At 55.4% G+C, this 18,883-nt stretch overlaps 1 protein-coding gene and 1 long non-coding RNA gene across 9 annotated transcripts; one reads left to right on the top strand and one right to left on the bottom strand.

The window, feature by feature from the left end:
- Positions 1-5,151: 5,151 nt before the first annotated feature.
- PPP1R26 (protein phosphatase 1 regulatory subunit 26) lies at positions 5,152-14,312 on the bottom strand. Of its 8 annotated transcripts, none has more exons than XM_008005711.3 (4): positions 13,890-14,130; positions 11,238-11,370; positions 9,986-10,118; positions 5,152-9,619 (listed from the first exon to the last, which is right to left on the bottom strand). In XM_008005711.3, the coding sequence occupies exon 4, from the start codon at positions 9,555-9,557 to the stop codon at positions 5,913-5,915; it is 3,645 nt and encodes a 1,214-aa protein (XP_008003902.3). In that variant the 5' UTR covers positions 9,558-9,619; positions 9,986-10,118; positions 11,238-11,370; positions 13,890-14,130; the 3' UTR covers positions 5,152-5,912. The 8 variants fall into 8 exon arrangements, with proteins under 8 accessions (XP_008003902.3, XP_072878191.1, XP_072878192.1 ...); XM_073022090.1 differs by having other exon boundaries at positions 5,152-9,846; positions 13,890-14,058; XM_073022091.1 differs by having other exon boundaries at positions 5,152-9,843; positions 13,890-14,058.
- Positions 13,637-17,671, top strand: LOC140713002 (uncharacterized). Its single transcript, XR_012094901.1, has 2 exons — positions 13,637-13,720; positions 14,888-17,671. It is a non-coding gene; the product is annotated as an uncharacterized lncRNA (long non-coding RNA).
- The last annotated feature ends 1,212 nt before the right edge of the window (positions 17,672-18,883 follow it).

Here is an 18,883-nt window from a genome sequence, read left to right as displayed (position 1 = left end):
TGTAGCAATACTGCTTCATGCAGGCAAAACCTGCAGGCAAAGTCACACCTGCAGGCAAAGTCACATCTGCAGGCAAAGTCACACCTGCAGGCAAAGTCACATCTGCAGGCAAAGTCACACCTGCAGGCAAAGTCACATCTGCAGGCAAAGTCACACCTGCAGGCAAAGTCACACCTGATGAAACCACTTCACTTGGAAAACACCCCCAATTCTAGCTGAGGCGCTATAGGGGCCCAGGCTGGGAGTATCAACCAACAGCAACAGGTGCCTCCCTCCTGTGGGCTTCACAGGCTCGATTCCGGCATCTCAGTTGGGCACCGAGTGCTTTAGTTGGTTGTGTCTAATAAAACGTTATTTCTGTACAGCTGCTAATGAGCTGATGGAAAGTTGGACTCCATTCGTTTATTCTAAATAGAGTAAGCATCTGGAAAGATGAAAAACTCCAATACCTCTGAATTGTGAGCGTGCCCATCTCCCATGCCCAGGCCCGGGCATGTGCCCGGCAATCCGTTTCTCAGCATCTCGCAGTATTGTAAGGGCTTTGGCATTGTCACCTGGCCCGAGCCTCACACCTAGGGCAGGTCTCATCACTGTGCCTCCCTCTCAGATGAGAAAGAGCCTCAAGGAAGTGCTGTGAGCAGGCCTTGCCGGAGCCCGCCTTGGGCACGTCCTGGAGGCGCGAGGCCATCGGCACCAGAGTTGCAGATTCAGTCCTAACCTACTATGCATTTGTCATATGGAACTTCAGGGATCACAAACGTGGAGACAGAACTCCAGGGATCACAAATGTGGACCTTCATCTTTGGAACAGATTTCCAAATCTTGACATGCTGAGAAAAATCAAGTCCACTGATCTAACTGAATGCTAAACGGGTATGTTTTCTGTTTGGGATTAAAGTGTTCAGAACGGAGGGTTGCAAAATGAAAAGAAAATGGCACCCATCTGTATTGTGTTCTTTCAAAATCTTAGAATTACAGGAAAGGCGATGGAAACACAGGGTAACATCAGTTTGCAGAGATATTTGAAAAAAAAAAAAAAAGGACACAGCCATTTCTGAAACCCTCTCTCTTCACTCCACAGAGCAGTCTTTGCTTTGTTTAGCCTTTTTATTCCACTCAGAAATTAAAAGCTAAGGCTGGGCGCGATGGCTCATGCCCGTAATCCCAGCACTTTTAGAGGCTGAGATGGGCGGATCACCTGAGATTAGAAGTTTGAGACCAGTCTGGCCAACATGGTGAAACCCTGTGTCTACTAAAAATACAAAAATTAGCCAGGAATGGTGGTGCACACCTGTAATCCCAGCTACTTGGGAGGATGAGGCAGGAGAATTGCTTGAACCCGGGAGGCGGAGGCTGCAGTGAGCCAAGATTGTACCACCGCACTCCAGCCTGGGCGACAGAGTGAGACCCTGCCTCCAAAAAAAAAAAAAAAAAAAAAAAGAAAAATAAGTTTCATGTGGCTTACTAATCACTGAATTTTGCTGCTGAGTTGGTTTAAAACCAGCCACTCCTCCTTTTTTTTTTTTTTTTTTTTTTTTGGTGAGACCGAGATTTACTCTTGTTGCCCAGGCTGGAGTGCAATGGCGCAATCTCGGCTCACCACATCCTCTGCCTCCCAGGTTCAAGCGATTCTCCTGCCTCAGCCTCCCAAGTTGCTGGGATTACAGGCATGCGCCACCACGCCCGGCTAATTTTTGTATTTTTAGTAGAAACGGGGTTTCACCGTGTTGCCCAGGCTGATCTCGAACTCCTGACCTCAGGTGATCCGCTTGCCTCAGCCTCCCAAAGTGCTGGGATTACAGGTGTGCACCACTGCGCCCGGCCAAAACCAGCCACTTCTTCAACGTACATTTTCATTTATATTTCTGTATTTTTCATCAGTAACCTTTATCTTTTCATTATAGTCAATATTAGAATGGTTTCTACTACATAGTAAAATATCTTGACATTGAAAAAAAAATCTTACATTTAGTACACAAAATACCAGAAGCCTCAAAGATTTTGCACATAATGTGATCTGTCCCCCACCGTCCCCAACAGCCACGCCTGGGAATAAACCTGGTTGTGATTTGCAGATGTGGACTGCGGGCTTTGTGTTGTTCCCCGCACACCTTTAAACAGTTCCTTTCATTCATTTGGAGGGAGGGGGGATCCAGGGGACAATGCGTTTTCATGTTTGTATGAGCGGACAAGGTGCTAATAATTAAATGTACTGCTTGATTTTCCGAAGCAAATGTATCTCAAGCTGGGAGAACCTGCTGTCTGACCCTTCAGAGTTTGAGCGACAGATAAAATAAGGGGGACTCTTCCCTAAAGGAAGCTTCTCCCCCTATATGGGGACGTGCGTGGAGAATATCAGACAAGACCCACCAGAACTTTTTCCCTTTCCCATCCCCGTTCCCCGACATCAGGCTGATCCATCCCAGAGGACGAGAAACCTTAAAACCTGACCTCTCCTGATTCTTTGTATTGGATGAAATGGACACTGGCTCTACTCCCTGGGAAGAGAGAGGGGCTCTGGGGACGTGACTCACGTCTAGGTCTTAATAATTACAGACTGGCAAAGAGATTGACTTACTGACACCCCATCCACCAGAGACTCCTACAGGGCGGGCACACATCTACTTATTCCCAAAGCGGCTCCGGGCCTGTATTTATGGGATGAGGCCGCGTTGTCACACCCGAATCTGCGGAGGTGCTGGGAGACAGACTGCCAACACAGGGGCGGGCATCCCTCCTGGACAGCTCCTGGCTGCCCCGACTGCAGCCCCCTCCCATACAGGAAAACCCACTGGCAGGTGTGGACGAACCTTGGATCTTGGCCTCTTCTCTAAAACACACAGGGCAGTGGAGGGGTGAAGAAGCAACACTTTCAGGTCACAAGGCCCGCGGACAATTCCAGGGAATTCCAGTTTGTGAAAAGAAAGTAGGCACCAACGGACTCATCTCCAGCTGAGTCTTAAGGCACCAGTGACTCCTGAAAGCAGGACAAGAGGAGCTCCAAAGACAGCCATGATCAGCAGAACGAAGGTCGGAGGAAGCCCCGAGGAAGCCCCAGGGAAGACTCCCATGGATCGCCTGTTTTAACCCCATCAGGAGGGCCGTTTGGTCAGTGCTTGAGCAAGCCACTGTTTGTCACAGCAAAGCCTGACCCCAGGGCCCTCGGTAAGGAGCTCTGAACTGGGGACATCTTGTGCAGTTTTGAGTCCACCCCACCGGGGTGACCCCAGTGATGACACGGCACCTCTTTACAAAAACTGAAAATGGACCAAAATGTTCCATAAAGAAATGCAGGTTCCCAGAACATTCTTAGTGTGTAATTAACCCACGGTGACTGTCAGCCAAGTGGCAACTGCTCCGCATGTGGACAGTGGATGCCGTACCACAAGGACGGACAGAACATGCTAACTAGGGCCGGTGACCGTGTGCTACAAACGCCATGTCCCCGAACCTTGGGAGGTCTTCTCTCTGGGGCAGCGGTAGCTCCGACCTGCACTGCTGTGTGGAGCGTTGGCAGAGGACATGGGAACGTCACGGAAGGTGTAAAGGGTCCAGGGTTTGGGGAAGACATGAGACAAGCGACCCTGGGGTGGGCATGGGGGCAGCAGTGGGAGAGGCTCAGTGCTATGTGCACTGTGGTTGCAACGCCTCCCCTAGCAGGCCCAGGACGAGGTTTCCAGCCAACACCCCCACAGGCACTATCTACAAATATAAATAAGGCAGGGCGGGGTGTCTCAGACCTGTCATCCCAGCACTTTGGGAGGCCGAGGCAGGCGGATCACCTGAGGTCAGGAGTTTGAGACCAGCCTGGCCAACATGGTTAAACTCATCTCTACTAAAAATCCAAAACTTAGCTGGGTGAGGTGACAAACACCTGTAGTCCCAGCTACTTGGGAGGCTGAGGCACGAGAATCGTTTGAACCTGGGAAGCGGAGGTTGCATGAGCCCAGATTGAGCCATTGCACTCTAGCCTGGGCGACAGAGTAAGACACTGTCTCGGGGGGCGGGGAGGGGGGGGAAGCAATATAAATAGAACAGCACGGATTACATGAAACTGTTTCTCCTGGAAGCACTTAAGTGAAGCAATATGCCACAATGAAGATATCAAACACAAAAGACAGGGCTGGACAGGAACGGCAACCACAGGGACCCTCGTCCCAGCTTCTGACCCAGCAGATGTTATAACTGTGGATGGCAGGGGGCACATGCCTGCATCTGGATACAAGAGTGAATTCTTGCTAAAACCCAGGGGTGCACAGTGTGTAGACAAGTCACTCGCATGTTAGAATACCAACAAGATTCAGCTCCAAAGTAAACCTTGAATGGCAGCTGAGCCACGAGGCTGACGTGGGAACCTCCAGTGACTCATGAAAGTCTGCTGAACAATTACAATGTACATGTCATGGCCCATCAGTGCCCAGCACTGCTTCCGTCTCTGTAGTAGCCACAGGCACTGCGGCAGCCTCAGAGTTCTGCAGAAGGCACAGAATACCAGGGCGCCAACACAGGGCGGCATCACAGGGCGCCAACACCGAGGACCTGAGGCTGCTGCCTTTAACCGCAGTGCAGAAGAGGGTCCTGTGCATCCCGCCCTGGGAGGCGCCCACAGAAAGCCACCCAAAGGGCTGGCCTTGGTGTTCGGGCACACCTCTGACGGGGCTCCTGTTTCTGGAGGGCAGGTATGGAGAATGCTTATCCCCAGGACTGGGCTTTGCACATCGTCTCTGCCCTAGGTGTCTGAGGACCAAAGTTCTAAGCACTGCTTATTGGTGTGCACAAGAAAAGAATCTGTTTGTTTTTTGAGATGGAGTTTCACTCTCGTCACCCAGGCTGGAGTGCAATGGCATGATCTCAGCTCACTGCCACCTCCGCCTCCTGGTTTCAAGTGATTCTCCTGCCTTAGCCTCCCAAGTAGCTGGGATTACAGGCATCTGCCACCACGCCTGGCTAATTTTTGTATTTTTGGTAGAGATGGGGTTTCACCATGTTGGCCAGGCTGGTCTCGAACTCCTGACCTCAGGTGATCCACCCGCCTCAGCCTCCCAAAGTGCTGGGATTACAGGCGTGAGCCACCGCACCCGGCCAAGGAAAAGGAAATTTTAAATGCACGTGTGTTATCTTTAAGAACCATGATTAAAAAAGAACAGTAACTCCATATAAAAAGAGGTTTATTTCGATGTTAGAATCATCTAGTGATTGAACAAGATTGGACACGAACCCACCCAGGCCCAGGGCTGGGCTGCAGAGCAGCTGCTGCTGACATCTGTGTGGATTTGACATGCAACAGGGAGCAGTCACGTGCTCGCTGGCCATTGTGCTTCGAAACGTTTTTCTAGCGGACGGCTGTAATTGCAGTTTTCAGATGTGCCCTGGCCTCCAAGGACTGTGGGGCCAAGGGGGTGTCCTCTGTATAAAAAGTGCTGTCCTGGGAGCTTCCCAACGGACATCTTGGGGGCATCTGAGCGATTCCCAGGGAGGGCAGCTCGGCCTTCCTCAGGCTACCACTGCAGTCACCGCCAGCATTCTCACCAATAACCAACTAAAAAGCATCAGAGTCTCTGTGAACCTGGCTGCGATGATAAGAACCAAATGTTTCCTAATCGAAGACTTGTATGCAGAACACAGAAAACTGCAGTTAGGAACACCCTACAAAATCGAACGACAGTATTTTCCAAAAATATTTTTTACATCACTTTAAATAATTTACAAAAAGCTACAAAAATCATATTTACCAGGACACGTCTGTTAAATAAAAGTTTCATGTTGGTGTACATATATACAGGGTTATGTATAACAGACCATTTCCCTCCCTGCAACCACAGAACGATCACACGCACGCACGGCTACACACATGGCTATGCCGCTTTCCACGAATGCACGGAACCCGGGACACGAACCCATAGCTCAAGGGCTTAGACCTTCACTACGGAGCTGCCGCCACTGTCCTCCGCGGAGGTGTCGCTGAAGTCACTGGCGTCACTGCCCAAGGCGTCCTGGTCCTGGTCATCTCTGTTGATGACCCTTCGTCGATACCTCAGGTCTAAAATGCTTTCCTCCGAGCCCGAGCTCCTCCTGTCGTGCAAACTCAGCCCTGTCTGTGCCTTCCTGCTTGGCCAGGGGCCCCCATCCTTCTTTGCCAGCAAGTGTGGGCTTCCAAAGACAGGGCTGGGTCCGGCCTGGGCCTCCCTGAAGGCCGAGAAGGAAGGGCCCTGCAGAGGCAGCCCCAGGTGGGGGCTGAAGAGGCCAGCCTGCCTGCCCCCCCAGGAGACACCCTTTCCAAAGTGGAAGAGCTGGGTGGACAGCAGCGGGGAGAAACCCGCAAGGGGCAGGCTGGGCAGGCCCCGGGTGGGTCCCTCAGACCCCTTGTCTCTCTCACTCCCAATCCCCCCTCTCCATGCCGCATCTCTGCCTTCGGAGCGCAGCACCCACGGGCTGGGCAGCCGACTCTGGTGGGCGAAGTCACTCCAGGGCAGGGCACGGTCGGCCTGGGCTCCAGTGTCCCTCTCAGCTCCCGGGCTGGGGGTCAGGAAGCTCGGGCTCCCGCAGCCCATGTGAAAGGTTCCTCTGGCACCTCCTGCCTCAGTGCCCATGGTGGCACAGCTGGGCAGCTGACCAAAAGCACTTCTGGCAGCAGGCTCGGCCCCTCGTGGGCTCTGGTCTTTGTGAACGTAAACGTTTCTCCTGCTCACGGACAGCCCCTTGGCGGAGACACTGCCACTCGTGCTCCTGGGTGGCACCGGATCCCCTCGGGCCGGAGCAGCAGGGAGCCCCTTCCCGCCCTGGCTGAACAGACCGGCTGCGCCCTGTGCTCCTGCACTCTCTGTGCCTCGAAGCCCGTCGGCCAGATGTGGGACCCCCCTGGCCCTCTGGCTCCGTGTGCACACACCAGGCAGTGGGGCCGGCTCCCTTCTGCACAGCACCTCTGGCCTGGCTGGGCCCCCTGTCCCGAGAGCAGTGGGGCCTTCTGCCTGAACTTCTGAACTGCTCACTGACTCCTTGGCCTTTTCCGCCAAAAACTTTCTAATCTCCAGTTCGATGCTATCGTCGCTGTCCACTGAACTGCTATCATCAGACAGGGAGCTGGGGCTGGGAGCTGGGCCCTGGGACTCCCTGGGAAATGGAATCCCTTCGGAGGCAGACGTGGAGGCAGAGGCGGAGGCAGAGGCTGGTCTCCTGACCTGGAAGGCCAGGGCCGTGTCCTGGCTCCCGGGGCCCTCCTGCTTCGTCCTCTCTGCCGTGCTGCCAAAGACACTGGGGGGTTTCTTCCAGGGGCCCTCGCCACCATCTCTCTTGGACTTGGAGAGGCAGCTCTTCAGCACCGGCGGGCCCCTGTCTTTCCAGTCTCTCCGGAGCCCGCCCAGCTGCTCCAGGAAGTGCGTCTGGGCGGTGCTGAACCTGACCTTCTTCCTGCACGCAGCCCTGGGCTCCCTGCACCTCTTCTTGAGCTTTCGCTTGGACCTTAACAAGTCCTTGATGGCTGTGTCCAGGTCCTCGTCACTGTCCAGGGAGCTGCTTTTGTCTTCGGAGCTTTCCTTCTCTTCTAGGCGCCTCACCTCGTCTGTCTTACCCTGGCCCTGTGACATGCGAGTGTCGCCGGGTCCCCTGGCAGCGCCCTCCCCTCCCGGGGCCTCGCTGGCTTTGCCCTGGACAGGCAGGTCCCGCCCCTCATGGCCAGGCTCGGCTCTCCCCTGGCTATGGCTGGCATCCTGGTCACTGTCTTTCACCACCTCCCGCGTTTTCTTGGGCGTGGATGGCCTCACATGGCCACCGCCTCTACGCTTCCTTTTGCAGCCCACCAGTGGGTCTCGTGTTTTAGAAAGGGGGGCCCTGGGGCCACTGGTCTGGCTGCTGAGGCCAGGCGGCAAAAGTGGAACCTGGGCAGCCTGAAGGCAGCTCTCACCTCTGGCCAGCAAACTCCCCGACTGCGCCTTCAGGGCCAAAAACGTCCGGATTTCCTGCTCAATGCTGTCATCACTGTCCACAGAGCTACTGTCGCCGTCAGAGCGGGAAGGCACGTTCGAGGAATAGAAGACGGGGCTTGCAGACGGGGACCGGTCACTGCCCTCCACAGGGGCCGGCAGGATCGTCTTGGAAATGTCCAGGATTGCTTCTGCGCACATCAGCTCAGCCGATGTGTCTGCCCGGCATGAGGACCGTTCCACAAACTCACTCCTGGAGGCCGGGCTCGCTGGAGGTGGAGCTTTGGTTTCCTTCAGGAGCTTGGGGGAATGGTCGGCGTCCCCCAGACCAGGGTCTGTGGTCTTGGCGGCCACTGGCTTCTTCTTGCTGAGTGTTTTCCTGTGGGTCTCGGGCAAGGCACTTTTCGGGGCGCTGCTTGTGTTGTGTGTGGAAGGATCAGGTGCTCTCTCCTCTCGGAGCTGGGCCGTCTGGGGCGGGTCCCCTTCGGTCTCCTTGCGTGTTCTCTCCAGCTGGTACAGCTGGATGGCCTCCTCGATGCCGTCGTCGCTGCTGGAGTCAGACGCCTCGGGTGCCTGTGCCAGGCTCGTGACTCGCTTTCCCCTCCTTGCTGTGCTGGTGCCCCTTTTGGTCCCACTTTTATTCTGTGCTGCTTCTGAAGGGCGGCAGGAGGTTGCTGGCTTCATGCTGCCCTCGTTCTCCTGCGTGGTCGTGACCTTGGACCTGAGGCTTCTGGGCTGCACGTTCGTCTTCGCGAACCGGGGAGGTTTGCGGAAGGCGAACTCCTTCTGGACGCCCATGGGGCCCTGCCGAGGCACCGCCTTTGTAGCCGGCTCTTGGTGGGATTTCGAGAGTGACTTGGCCGAATGTTCATTTGTGTCTGGTTTCTTCTCCACGGACCCATCGCATTTCTGGGTCTCGTGCTGTCTCTTTTCATTCAGAAACTGTTCTATTTCCGCCCTGATGCTCTGCTCAAAGGAATCATCGCTGCTTACACTGACCGGGGAGGCGGAGCCCTGGTCCTCGCTGGATCCCGCCTGGTTGCCGGGGCCACCACCTGATCGAGGTACGAGTTTTGGTGGACACAGGGCAGTCGGGGCACTGCCGTGAGCCGGTTCTGGCTTACATCTACTGCCTCCACCTGCGGCCCTGGAAGGCTGGGCTGTGCCTGCCTGAGCCCCACCGGCCCCGGGCTGTGTGGCTCCACTCTTTGCCTTCAGGTATTCCTGGATGGCCTCCTCAATGTCCCGGTCCACGGAATCGTCACTGTCTGAATCTAGCACCAACGGGCCAAAGTCTGCAGTTTCCTCCTCCCCCATGGGGTCAAAGTCAGCAACGAGACCACAGGCAGCCAGCGTGGGCGGCTCCTTGTGCACGGTGGGCTTGGCGGCCGGCCTGGCGTCGTGGCATCCCTCTGCCCTGTGGCCCCTCTGCGCAGCACGCTCATCGCTGGTGCCCCGAGCAGCCCCGTCACGCTGCAACGTGCTGATGAGCATCTGCACCCGGGCGCTCACCGACGCGCTCTCCACGCCCTCGTCAGCCTCCGAGAAGCACCCAGGGAACCTACAGCTCCCTGGCGGGCCAAAGGCCTCCCATTTGGACTGGAGAGCAACCACTGGAGGAGCATTCATGAGAAACATTCTAGCAGACGGGGAGGGACGCGCAGAGGGGCGGCGCTTTATTTCTCTGCCGGCTTCACATCCTGGGCGGAAAGAAAGCACATGGGCGTGAAGTAGCTAAGAATAGCGATAGCAGCCAGTACCAAGTGAGGCCCCAGAGGAACAGCATGTCGGGCTCACAGAGTTGAGAGAGTCGGGTGGAGCCCGATGTCCAGCTGGCTGGGTGTCCTTGTGTGACTTACTCGTGCTCCTGGGGCCTCGGATTCCTCGGCTGGGAAAGGAACAGTTTATCTGCTCCAGCCCAGGGCTGCTGGGAAGATTCAGTAAGAAAATGTTTCCAACCACCCTCCACGGTGCCACACGGGGCACGCACGCACATCACCTCCCCACTCTTCCCTTCTCACTCCGGGCTTCCACCTTCTCTGTAAGAGGGGAGAGGTTTTATTTACCTCCAAAGGTTGGCAAGCGGTACCCATGAGACAACGTCTTCAAATGCTTCTTTGCAGGTTAAAAAGGACGACTATAAACCCAGGATCAGCACGACGTCATACGTAGGTTTATCTTGACCCAACCAACAAGCTCCTGGAACGGAAAGTTGTATGATGTGAGCCACTCAAAAATTATTTCCCCAAACATCTTGAAGGGCTGCTTTTACTAAACCCTCTCTGTGTTAAATGTCAAATGTAAATTTGCCAGGTGGTCTCATGGGACTGTTATTCTTAGCTAACTAGCACAGAAGTCACCCTGAACAGAGTGATGTCCCTCTTCTCATCCTGTGCTTCCAGATTTCAGACCAAAGGTGGCTGCCTCAGCACAAGTGCTGGGCTGAGCTTGGGACACTTTGAAGACCTGCTCACGAAAGGCCTGGGGATTGCCACTGTAGGGAGGAAGCCCAGATGGATGGCAGTCACTTAGAACAATACCAGGGATACCGCACAGCTATTCATTCTTAACATGTTGCTCTGATCCCCACCTGCCTACACCAAAATTGGAGTGCAAAGCAGTTCCTATGCAAGCAAGCTCCCAAGGCTTATGGACACTGAACTTTCCTTGGCTCAGAGGCCGTGGCTGCCCTCAGGACCTCAGCAGTGGGTGAAAACTGGCCCGTATGTTTTGCCTCTGTTATGGATTCTTCTCTACCAGGAGCTTTCTCTGTTTAACCAGGCATTTGCTTCCTGACAAGCACATAATCGGGTATTTACATGCCACCATCTTTTCTCAAAAACATGAGGCTGCGGCCAGGTGCGGTGGCTCATCCCTGCAATCCAGCACTTTGGAAGGCCAAGGCAGGTGGATCACCTGAGGTCAGGAGTTCGAGATCACCCTGACCAATATAGTGAAACTCCACCTCTACTAAAAAAATACAAAAATTAGCCGGGCGTGGTGGTGCATGCCTGTAATCCCAGCTACTTGGGAGGTTGAGGCAGGAGAACTGCTTGAACCCGGGAGGCAGAGTTTGCAGTGAGCTGAGATAGCGCCACTGCACTCCAGCCTGGGCGACAGAGTAAGACTCCATTTCAAAAAGAAAAAAGAAAAGAGAAAGAAAAAAAAAGGTGAGGCTGGCCACCTACACACAGGTGAGCCCAAAAGGGGTAACTAGCCATTAACCAGGGGGTGAGACAGATTCAGAAGTAAGTCATTTGCTAGTACCAATTTGTGCTCTAAAAAGGAAACTAAAATACAAGAATTACTTGAAATTACTTGAAATGCTCTGAGTCCAGGTTGACTGTGATCAAACGGCAGCCAGTGTTCCCAAACGGCCCAGGGATCAGGTCCTCATCACTCCACTTACACGCCAAGGCATCCTCTCTCTGCTTTTTCAATAGACGTTTGACTACCAGAATCAAAGAGAATCAGAGGCATCTAGTTACAGGCTGAAGCTACAGTTCATCATATAGTTTTTTTTTTTGGAAAGAAATACCACTAACTTAAGGGCTCAAAATTAACTTTTGAAGGAACTTACCCTAAGATATTTAACCCCAAGTACAAATACATTTAACTGAACGTATTAAGACAAATACATTTAACCACAAGTAATGTCTAGCTATCCTGGACGACAGATCTGATGCTAGCTGAAGTGACGGCAATGGGGCACATATGTGACATTATCTACTAGTTCTCAAATTCTGGCCACCCACTGCAGCCCGTGACATCTCCCGTAAAGTCCCCTTCTGGAGAGATTCCCCACTGACACAGAGCACTGAGGACCAACAATGCGGTAGGGGCTCTCTCACTGGCTAGTAGACCCGTGCCTGCCTTATTGTAGGTGTTATTCAAATTGCCTCTGCAAAATGACATCAATGACAAAACATTTGCATTAGCCTTGGGCTGAGGAGAGTCTACATTAAGACTAGTAGCTCCTTAAACAGTACTACTACCTTAAGAAAACGGGCCCAAGTCAGTGTCTTTCCACTAGATGACAAGGTGGGGGAGGGGAGTTTTCCTGGGGAAATACTCTGTTCTCCACCAGCCACATTTACAGCTCCTGACTGATTGCAGAGAGGGCCTGGACACCTAGTGAACAGTTTTCTAAGTTGTCAAATCACCTAGTCCAAGAATGGTATTAAAAAATCTGGCCAGGTGCAGTGGCTGACGCCTGTAATCCCAGCACTTTGGGAGGCTGAGGCAGGTGGATCACCTGAGGTCAGGAGTTTGAGACCGGCCTGGCCAATATGGTGAAACCCCTCCTCTGCTAAAAATACAAAAATTAGCTGGGCCTGGTGGTGTGTGCCTCCCAACTACTGGGGAGGCTGAGACAGGAGAATTGCTTGAACCTGGGAGGCAGAGGTTGCAGTGAGCTGAGATGGCGCCACTGCACTCCAGCCTGGGAGACAGAAGGAGACTCCATCTCAAAACAAAAACAAAAACAGAACAAAAACAAAAACAAAATCGAGGGGGGGCATCTCCCCGGGACAGCTTGTGGCTTTAAAACATTATGCAAGATGAATCATTCTTGAAAAGCCCCCTGGTTCGGGGATGGTGACTCACGCCTGTAATCCCAGCACTTTGGGAGGTGGAGGTGAGTGGATCACTTGAGGCCAGGAGTTCGAGACCAGCCTGGCTAACATGGCGAAACCCCATCTCTACTAAAAATACATAAATTAGCTGGGTGTGGTAGCCCACGTCTGTAGTTCCAGCTACTCCGGGGGCTGAGGCATGAGAATCGCTTGAACCTGGGAGGCGGAGGCTGCAGTGGGGCAGGCTTTGTCAAACTGCTGCCCCAGGATACGGTCTTGAGGGTGGCTGTGGGGACACCCAGCACCTGCACCCCAAAGCCACACGGTATCAGATTTTAGGAAGAGGTGGAGAACACTCGGTACCTTCTGGGTCCAGACATCACCCTTCCGGAGAGAACCAAAGCACCCACACTGGGCCCTCGCCATCCTAACAGTCTGCCCACCTGTGAGAAACGCCCCCAAATACTCTACATTTCTTGGTTGGCCGAAAAGCAGCTCAGCGAGCGGTCTTACCTCCCAGGTGGGGTTTTCCCCCAGGGTAAGGAGGCCAGGGTCTGCAGGCCAGGGAGAGGAGCCCCGGTGCAGGAGCGGGCGGGGCAGCAGGAGGGCCCGCTCCAGCCACCCAGAAGTGGGCGTGGGCTAGAATTCCGCTCCCAGCCTTCCAGAAGCTGCAATTTTACAACCTCACAACAAGCGTCCCCTAGCAAAGCTGCACCGCCATTTCCTGTGCTTGGGAACTGGAGGCAAGGTGAGCCCCTCCCGGCTGCCCCCGCCCGACCTCCCCCGACTCCCGAGCTCGGGCTACTCACGGCCTGCGGGCTGGGCAGTGTCCCCCACGGGAGCTCCCCTCCCCGAGGGCGCGCTCACCCCAGCCGCTTGGATCGGCGACCTAGTACTTGGCCCGGCGGGAGCGAACGCCTCCCAGGGAAGAGGCCGGGCCTCCAAGCAGGTCTGCACCCCCGGAGTTATGTTTCTGGAATCCGAGGACTCGCGAGCTTGGGGCCCAGGAGAGCGGCCACCCTCCCGGAAGCTCCGCCTGGCGCAGGGCGTGAACCTCAGTCTCCAGGCCGGCCGGGCCGCGGCCATTCTCGGAGGGCAGCGGGCGCCCCGGGCCAGGCCCAGGCTCCCCACCGCGGGCCCTCACCTGCGCCTCACCTGGGGCTCCAGGAGCGCGGGGCGCGCGGACCGACAGTCGCACGGAGGCCAGAGCCAGGACCCCGGCCCGGGGTACGGAGTAGCCCCGGCGCCGATCCCCGTCTGCCTGCCCCGGGGAGCCCCCGCCGCCCGCCCGCCGCGGCCTGCACGGCGCGCCGCCCCCGGCCTGGCCGGCCCTCCTGTCCCCGGCCCCCAGCTTCCCAGCCCCCGAAACCCCCGGCCCAGCGCTGCACCCGCTCACCTCGGCCAGTTCCCCGCCGCCCGCCGCGCGGACCCCGCCTGCGCCCGCGTCCCACGTCCCGGGGGAGGCGGCGGGCCGGGGGCGGGCCGGAGGCTGCGGGGCCGGCGCGCTCCGCCCTCGGCCCGGGCGCGGGGAGGGGGCGCAGGGGCGTCCGGCCAGGCCCCCCGCCTCCCAGCCTCCCCGCGCGCCGCCGCTGCAGCCGCCCCGCGCCCCGGCCGCGCCGTGGGAAGCGCGGGAGGGGAGGGGAGGGGCGGGGCGGGGGGCGGGGCGACCCCCCCAGGCCGCCCCCTCCCCGCGACCTACCGGGCGGTGGCGGCGGCGGCCGCGCTCCGGAAGCCGTGCCCGTGGCTGGGCATCATGGGAATGGCACGGCCGAGTTCCGGGGGAGGCGCGCGGCCCGGCCGGACCCCCGCCCGCGAGAGCGCGCCCACCTGCCGCAGCGCCGGCGCCCCGGGGACACCCCCGCCCCGCCCTGCCGGGTTCGGACGCGGCCCCCTCCGCGGGGGTGCGGGGCGAAGCCGCTTGGGTCGGACCGAGCTCCGTGCTGCCCGGCTCCCGTGCCGCGGCCGCCTCCGGGGGGCGCGCAGGGGGCGCGGGGTCGCCGGGAAGTTCTGGGCGCGGGGGGCGTGGCCGTGGGAAAGCGCTCGGGGCCGCGGGGAGGGAGCGCGCGGGGCCCCGGCCGCCAGCCGAGTTCCTCCCAGAAGTTCACGGGGGGGCTCCAGGCTGAGCCCGGCCTGCCCGCCCCTCCAGCCCCACGGCCTTGGTCTGGGGTCGGGGGCGGTCCCCGCGTGTCCCCGTGGCTGCCCCACCCGAGCTTGCGGTGGGGAGTGGATGCACGGCCTGCCCGGGGCGGCGGCTCCTGGAGCACACCTGCCGCCAGGTTCAGGGGAGGGAACAGTTTCTAGGAACTGCCCTGGACCTTGAGGCCGCTGCTGTTTCTGCTTCTGCTGCGCACTGACCATGTGACCTTGAGTCTTTCCCGTTTTGTTTTATAAAAGGTCCAGGGTGTGTGCCCGAGGATGGCGGTGGCCGGTGGCCCGGGTGTGCTCAGCATCCCCGGGCGGCGGGGAACGGGCAGACCCGACTGGATCCTCCCTCAGCGCCCACTCGTGGAAGGGACAGATGGTGCTCAGGGCACCGCGCTGCCCCTGTAAGCCCCCTGGGCCCTGATCCACACGTGTCTGGGAGATGAATTTGTGGGCTCGGTTCCTGTCTAGAAAGTGTCAGAAATTTGATAGGATCAAAATCAGAGACTTGCCTTGAAGAGGTGCTTCTAGTCATGCCAGCCTGGGAAGCTGGAGGGCCAATTTCGGGGTCAGGAAACCCATTAAAGCATTGTTTTAATGCTTTCGTGAATGTTTTCAAAAAACCATTTTTTTCCTCATAAAATAATACTCTTTCATTACCCAACTTTGGGGGAGATGATCTAATGAATAAGATGACTTCCCAGAGACAGGGACTGTTAAGGTTTTGGCGTGCTGCTTCACAGGTTTTAAAACAGTGCTGTGGTGAACAGCTTTCATGATGCCTCCTTAGAGCAGCTCTGAGCGTTTCCTGCGGGCAAATCCCTAGAAGAGGCTGGTGGACCAAAGACTGTGCTGCATTTTGCCAAAATGCCCTCCAGAAACGCGGGACCAGCCTGCCGTCCACTCACTGGTGAGCGGGCATGCCCGCTTGCCTGTCCTTTTGCCAGCCCTGAGATGCTGTCATTGCATTATGTCTTTGGCAGTCTGAGAGGCGAAACAGCCCTTTTCATCACTGGAATCCTAATTTCTTTGACTGCTGGTGATGTTGAACATCTTTTCATTTTATTATTGGCCATTTGGAAAATTGCCTGTCTATGTTCTTTGCCCATTTTTTGTTTTTCTGTTGGGCTGTGTGTCTTTTTCTTAGGGATTCTAAGAGCTTGTTACTGGAAGGAATTTAGCTCTTCTCTGTACCATATGCTACTCTGTACAACAGTGTAAATGCAATGTGTGGCCGGGCGCGGTGGCTCACTCCTTAATCCCAGCACTTTGGGAGGCCAAGGTGGGCAGATCACCTGAAGTCAGGAGTTTGAGACCAGCCTGGCTAACATGATGAAACCTCATCTCTACTAAAAATACAAAAATTAACTGGGTGTGGTGGCGGGTGCCTGTAATCCCAGCTACTCAGGAGGCTGAGGCAGGAGAATTGCTTGAACCCAGGAGGTGGAGGTTTCAGTGAGCCGACATCGTGCCACTACAGTCCAGCCTGGGCGACAGAGCGAGACTCTATCTCAAACAACAACAACAACAACAACAACAAACTGTATTGTACAGCAGTACAATAACACAGAGTATTGTACAGTAGTACCGTATACTCTTGTACATTGCATTTAGTTTTCTGTCATTTTTCTTTTGACTTTGGATTTTGTGTTTTTAACTTTTTTTTTGTTTTTTGAGACAGGGCTTACTCTGTGTACACTCAGGCTGGAGTGTACTGGCGTGATCACTGCAGCCTCAACCTCCCCAGGCTCAGGTGATCCTCCCACCTCAGCCTCCCCAGTAGCTGGGACTACAGGTGCACGCCACCACGCCTGGCTAGTTTTTGTTTTTGCTTTTGTAGAGGTGGGGTTTTGCCATGTTCCCCAGGCTGGCCTTGAACTCCTGGGCTTGAGTGATCCACCCTCCTTGGCTTCCCAAAGTGCTGGGATTACAGATGTGGGCTACTGTGTCCGGCCTTTTTATTTTTTTACTACGTAGAGGTTTAAAGTTCTTCTGTAGCTAAACCTATCAAGTTTTCTTTTGTGGTTTCTGGCTTTGGGGTAAGGCCTGGGATAGCTTTTACCACTGTAAGATTTCATAATCATTCACCAATTTAATCCCTGCATTCCAAAGTAAGAGAGCGTGACCTAGAGCTTTCGGGAGATTCCTGGGCCAGAGTATGTGGCACGTAATAAACAGTTTCTCAAAACAGCAAGCACTTGTACTCCTTTTCGAAGCTACCGATGTTCAGAGATTGGTTGTTTGGTGCTTTTTATTTTTTTATCAAATTCTTAGGAGGCCTCAACAGTGCCTTGTGAGGCCTTCATTGGAGGAACAAGGAGGGGCGTCTGTCATTGTCAGACTCTCCTGTTGTGAGAGGCGCTGGCCTTGGCCTTGGGACCCCCTAGTCAGGCTCCTCGCTGTGCAGTCGGTGCCTCCGGGGGTCACACACAGGGTCACCTTCATTATCTGCCATGGAGGAAGTGAGGACTCCTGGCGTCTTTCCGTCTAGCCCAGGGCTCTGCTGTCCACGGCGGATGGGCGGTGGCAGCAGGGACAGGTGCAGAGGGCTTCACGTCTCACCTGAGGAGCTCTGGTGGGCTCTTGGGCCCCTGTGTGGCTGTTGCTCCCCTCTGGGCCTCCGCTTGGCCTTCTGTGAAGGGCACAAAGAGTCCAGTGGGACCACGTCAAGGTGCTCCATGTGGAGTGGAGAGACCACCTGGGAGAGATGGCTGAGGGCCTGCTGGGGACCAGAGTCTGAGCTCATGAGAAAAGCCAGCAGTCAGTCCCTCTGTGGCTATTTTCCTTTACAGAATTAGTGACATTGTCAATAATTAAAGAAAACTCAAGGGCTGGGCTCGGTGGCTCGTGCCTGTAAACCCAGCACTTTGGGAGGCCGAGGAGGGCGGATCGCCTGAGGTCAGCAGTTGGAGACCAGCCTGGCCAGCATGTTGAAACCCTGTCTCTACTTTAAAAAAAAAAAAATTAGCTGGGTCTGGTGGCGCACGCCTGTCATCCCAGCTCTCAGGAGGCTGAGGCAGGAGAATCGCTTGAACCTGGGATGGGAGACTCCGTCTCAAAACAAAAACAAAAACAAAGAAACTCAAATGAAAGAAGGCAGCATTTCCCCACCACACAAGGAAGCTCCACAGTCCCCCGGAAGGACCCAAGGATGAAGGCACCCCAGACCCTGCTGGCACGAGGACACAGTGTCTGTTGGGAGATCATCCTGCTGTGTCTGTTAACTATAAAGTGCAGGTCACATTTCAGTGTTGCTTAGCCCTTCGTCCTGAAGTTACGTGCACACTGTTTGTCCAGGCATGCACTGACGAGGACTGCTCCAACCTTGTCAAAGCGGAGCCCCCTAAGTGACCAGATGGGGACAGCGAAATGAACCCTGGTACCTCCTGCACCGCTGGGCCTCGGCTGGAAGGGAGGTGGGTCCATGTGCCCCAGTGTGGAAGGAGTCCGGGGAGCATAAGAAAATGGAAAAAGCTTGCAGCAGAATGATGTGAAGTGTCACCCTAGTATGCTTTCAGAAGCAGAGTGGGCTGGCGCGCCACCTGGCAGAGCACGCACGAAGATGTCGGGACCCAGGTGAGCGGCCTGAGTAGAAGGCCAGCAAGGGGGAGGGGACGTTTTGGTGTTGTCTTTTGGTGTTGTCTTCTTTTATACCATTAAAAATTTCAAAACAGTGAGCATACCGGTCTCACGCCTGTAATCCCAGCACTTCAGGAGGTGGAGGTGGGTGGATCACTTGAGGTCAGGAGTTTGAGACTAGCCTGGCCAACGTGGTGAAAACCCATCTCTACTAAAAATATATATTAAAAAAAAAAATTAGCCAGGCGTGGTGGTGGGTGCCTGTAATCCCAGCTACTTTGGAGGCTGAGGCAGGAGAATTGCTTGGGCCCCGTAGGTGGAGGTTGCGGTGAGCCGAGGTTGCACCATTGCACTCCAGCCTGGGTAGCAAGGGCAAAACTGTCTCAAAATAAATAAATAATAAATAAAATAAAAAATAGAACAGTGAGCTCTCCTCTCCTTTGTACATAAACTGACACATATAGGCTGTTTAACAGAAGGACATGAATATTCATGACCATGAGCACAGCCCTGCAAACGCTTACCTGTCCATGGAGACCTGCCACCAGGTGAGGCAGCTGATGCTCTCCATCCTGACCCAGAGTCCGCAGAAAGGGGGCCAGTCCCTTCCTACCCGGGTCCAAGGAGCCCACTTGATTCAATCTTTAGAAATTCTATTTCTGCAAAAGA

The sequence above is a fragment of the Chlorocebus sabaeus genome, chromosome 12, assembly GCF_047675955.1.
Source record: "Chlorocebus sabaeus isolate Y175 chromosome 12, mChlSab1.0.hap1, whole genome shotgun sequence".
NCBI classification, from domain to species: Eukaryota; Metazoa; Chordata; class Mammalia; order Primates; family Cercopithecidae; genus Chlorocebus; species Chlorocebus sabaeus.
This window is presented reverse-complemented; position numbering and strand designations above follow the sequence as displayed.

Bases quoted from the DNA above. Each gene is read 5' to 3' on its own strand.
- PPP1R26 (XM_037986998.2), bottom strand. From the start codon at position 9,557: ATGTTTCTCATGAATGCTCCTCCAGTGGTTGCTCTCCAGTCCAAATGG.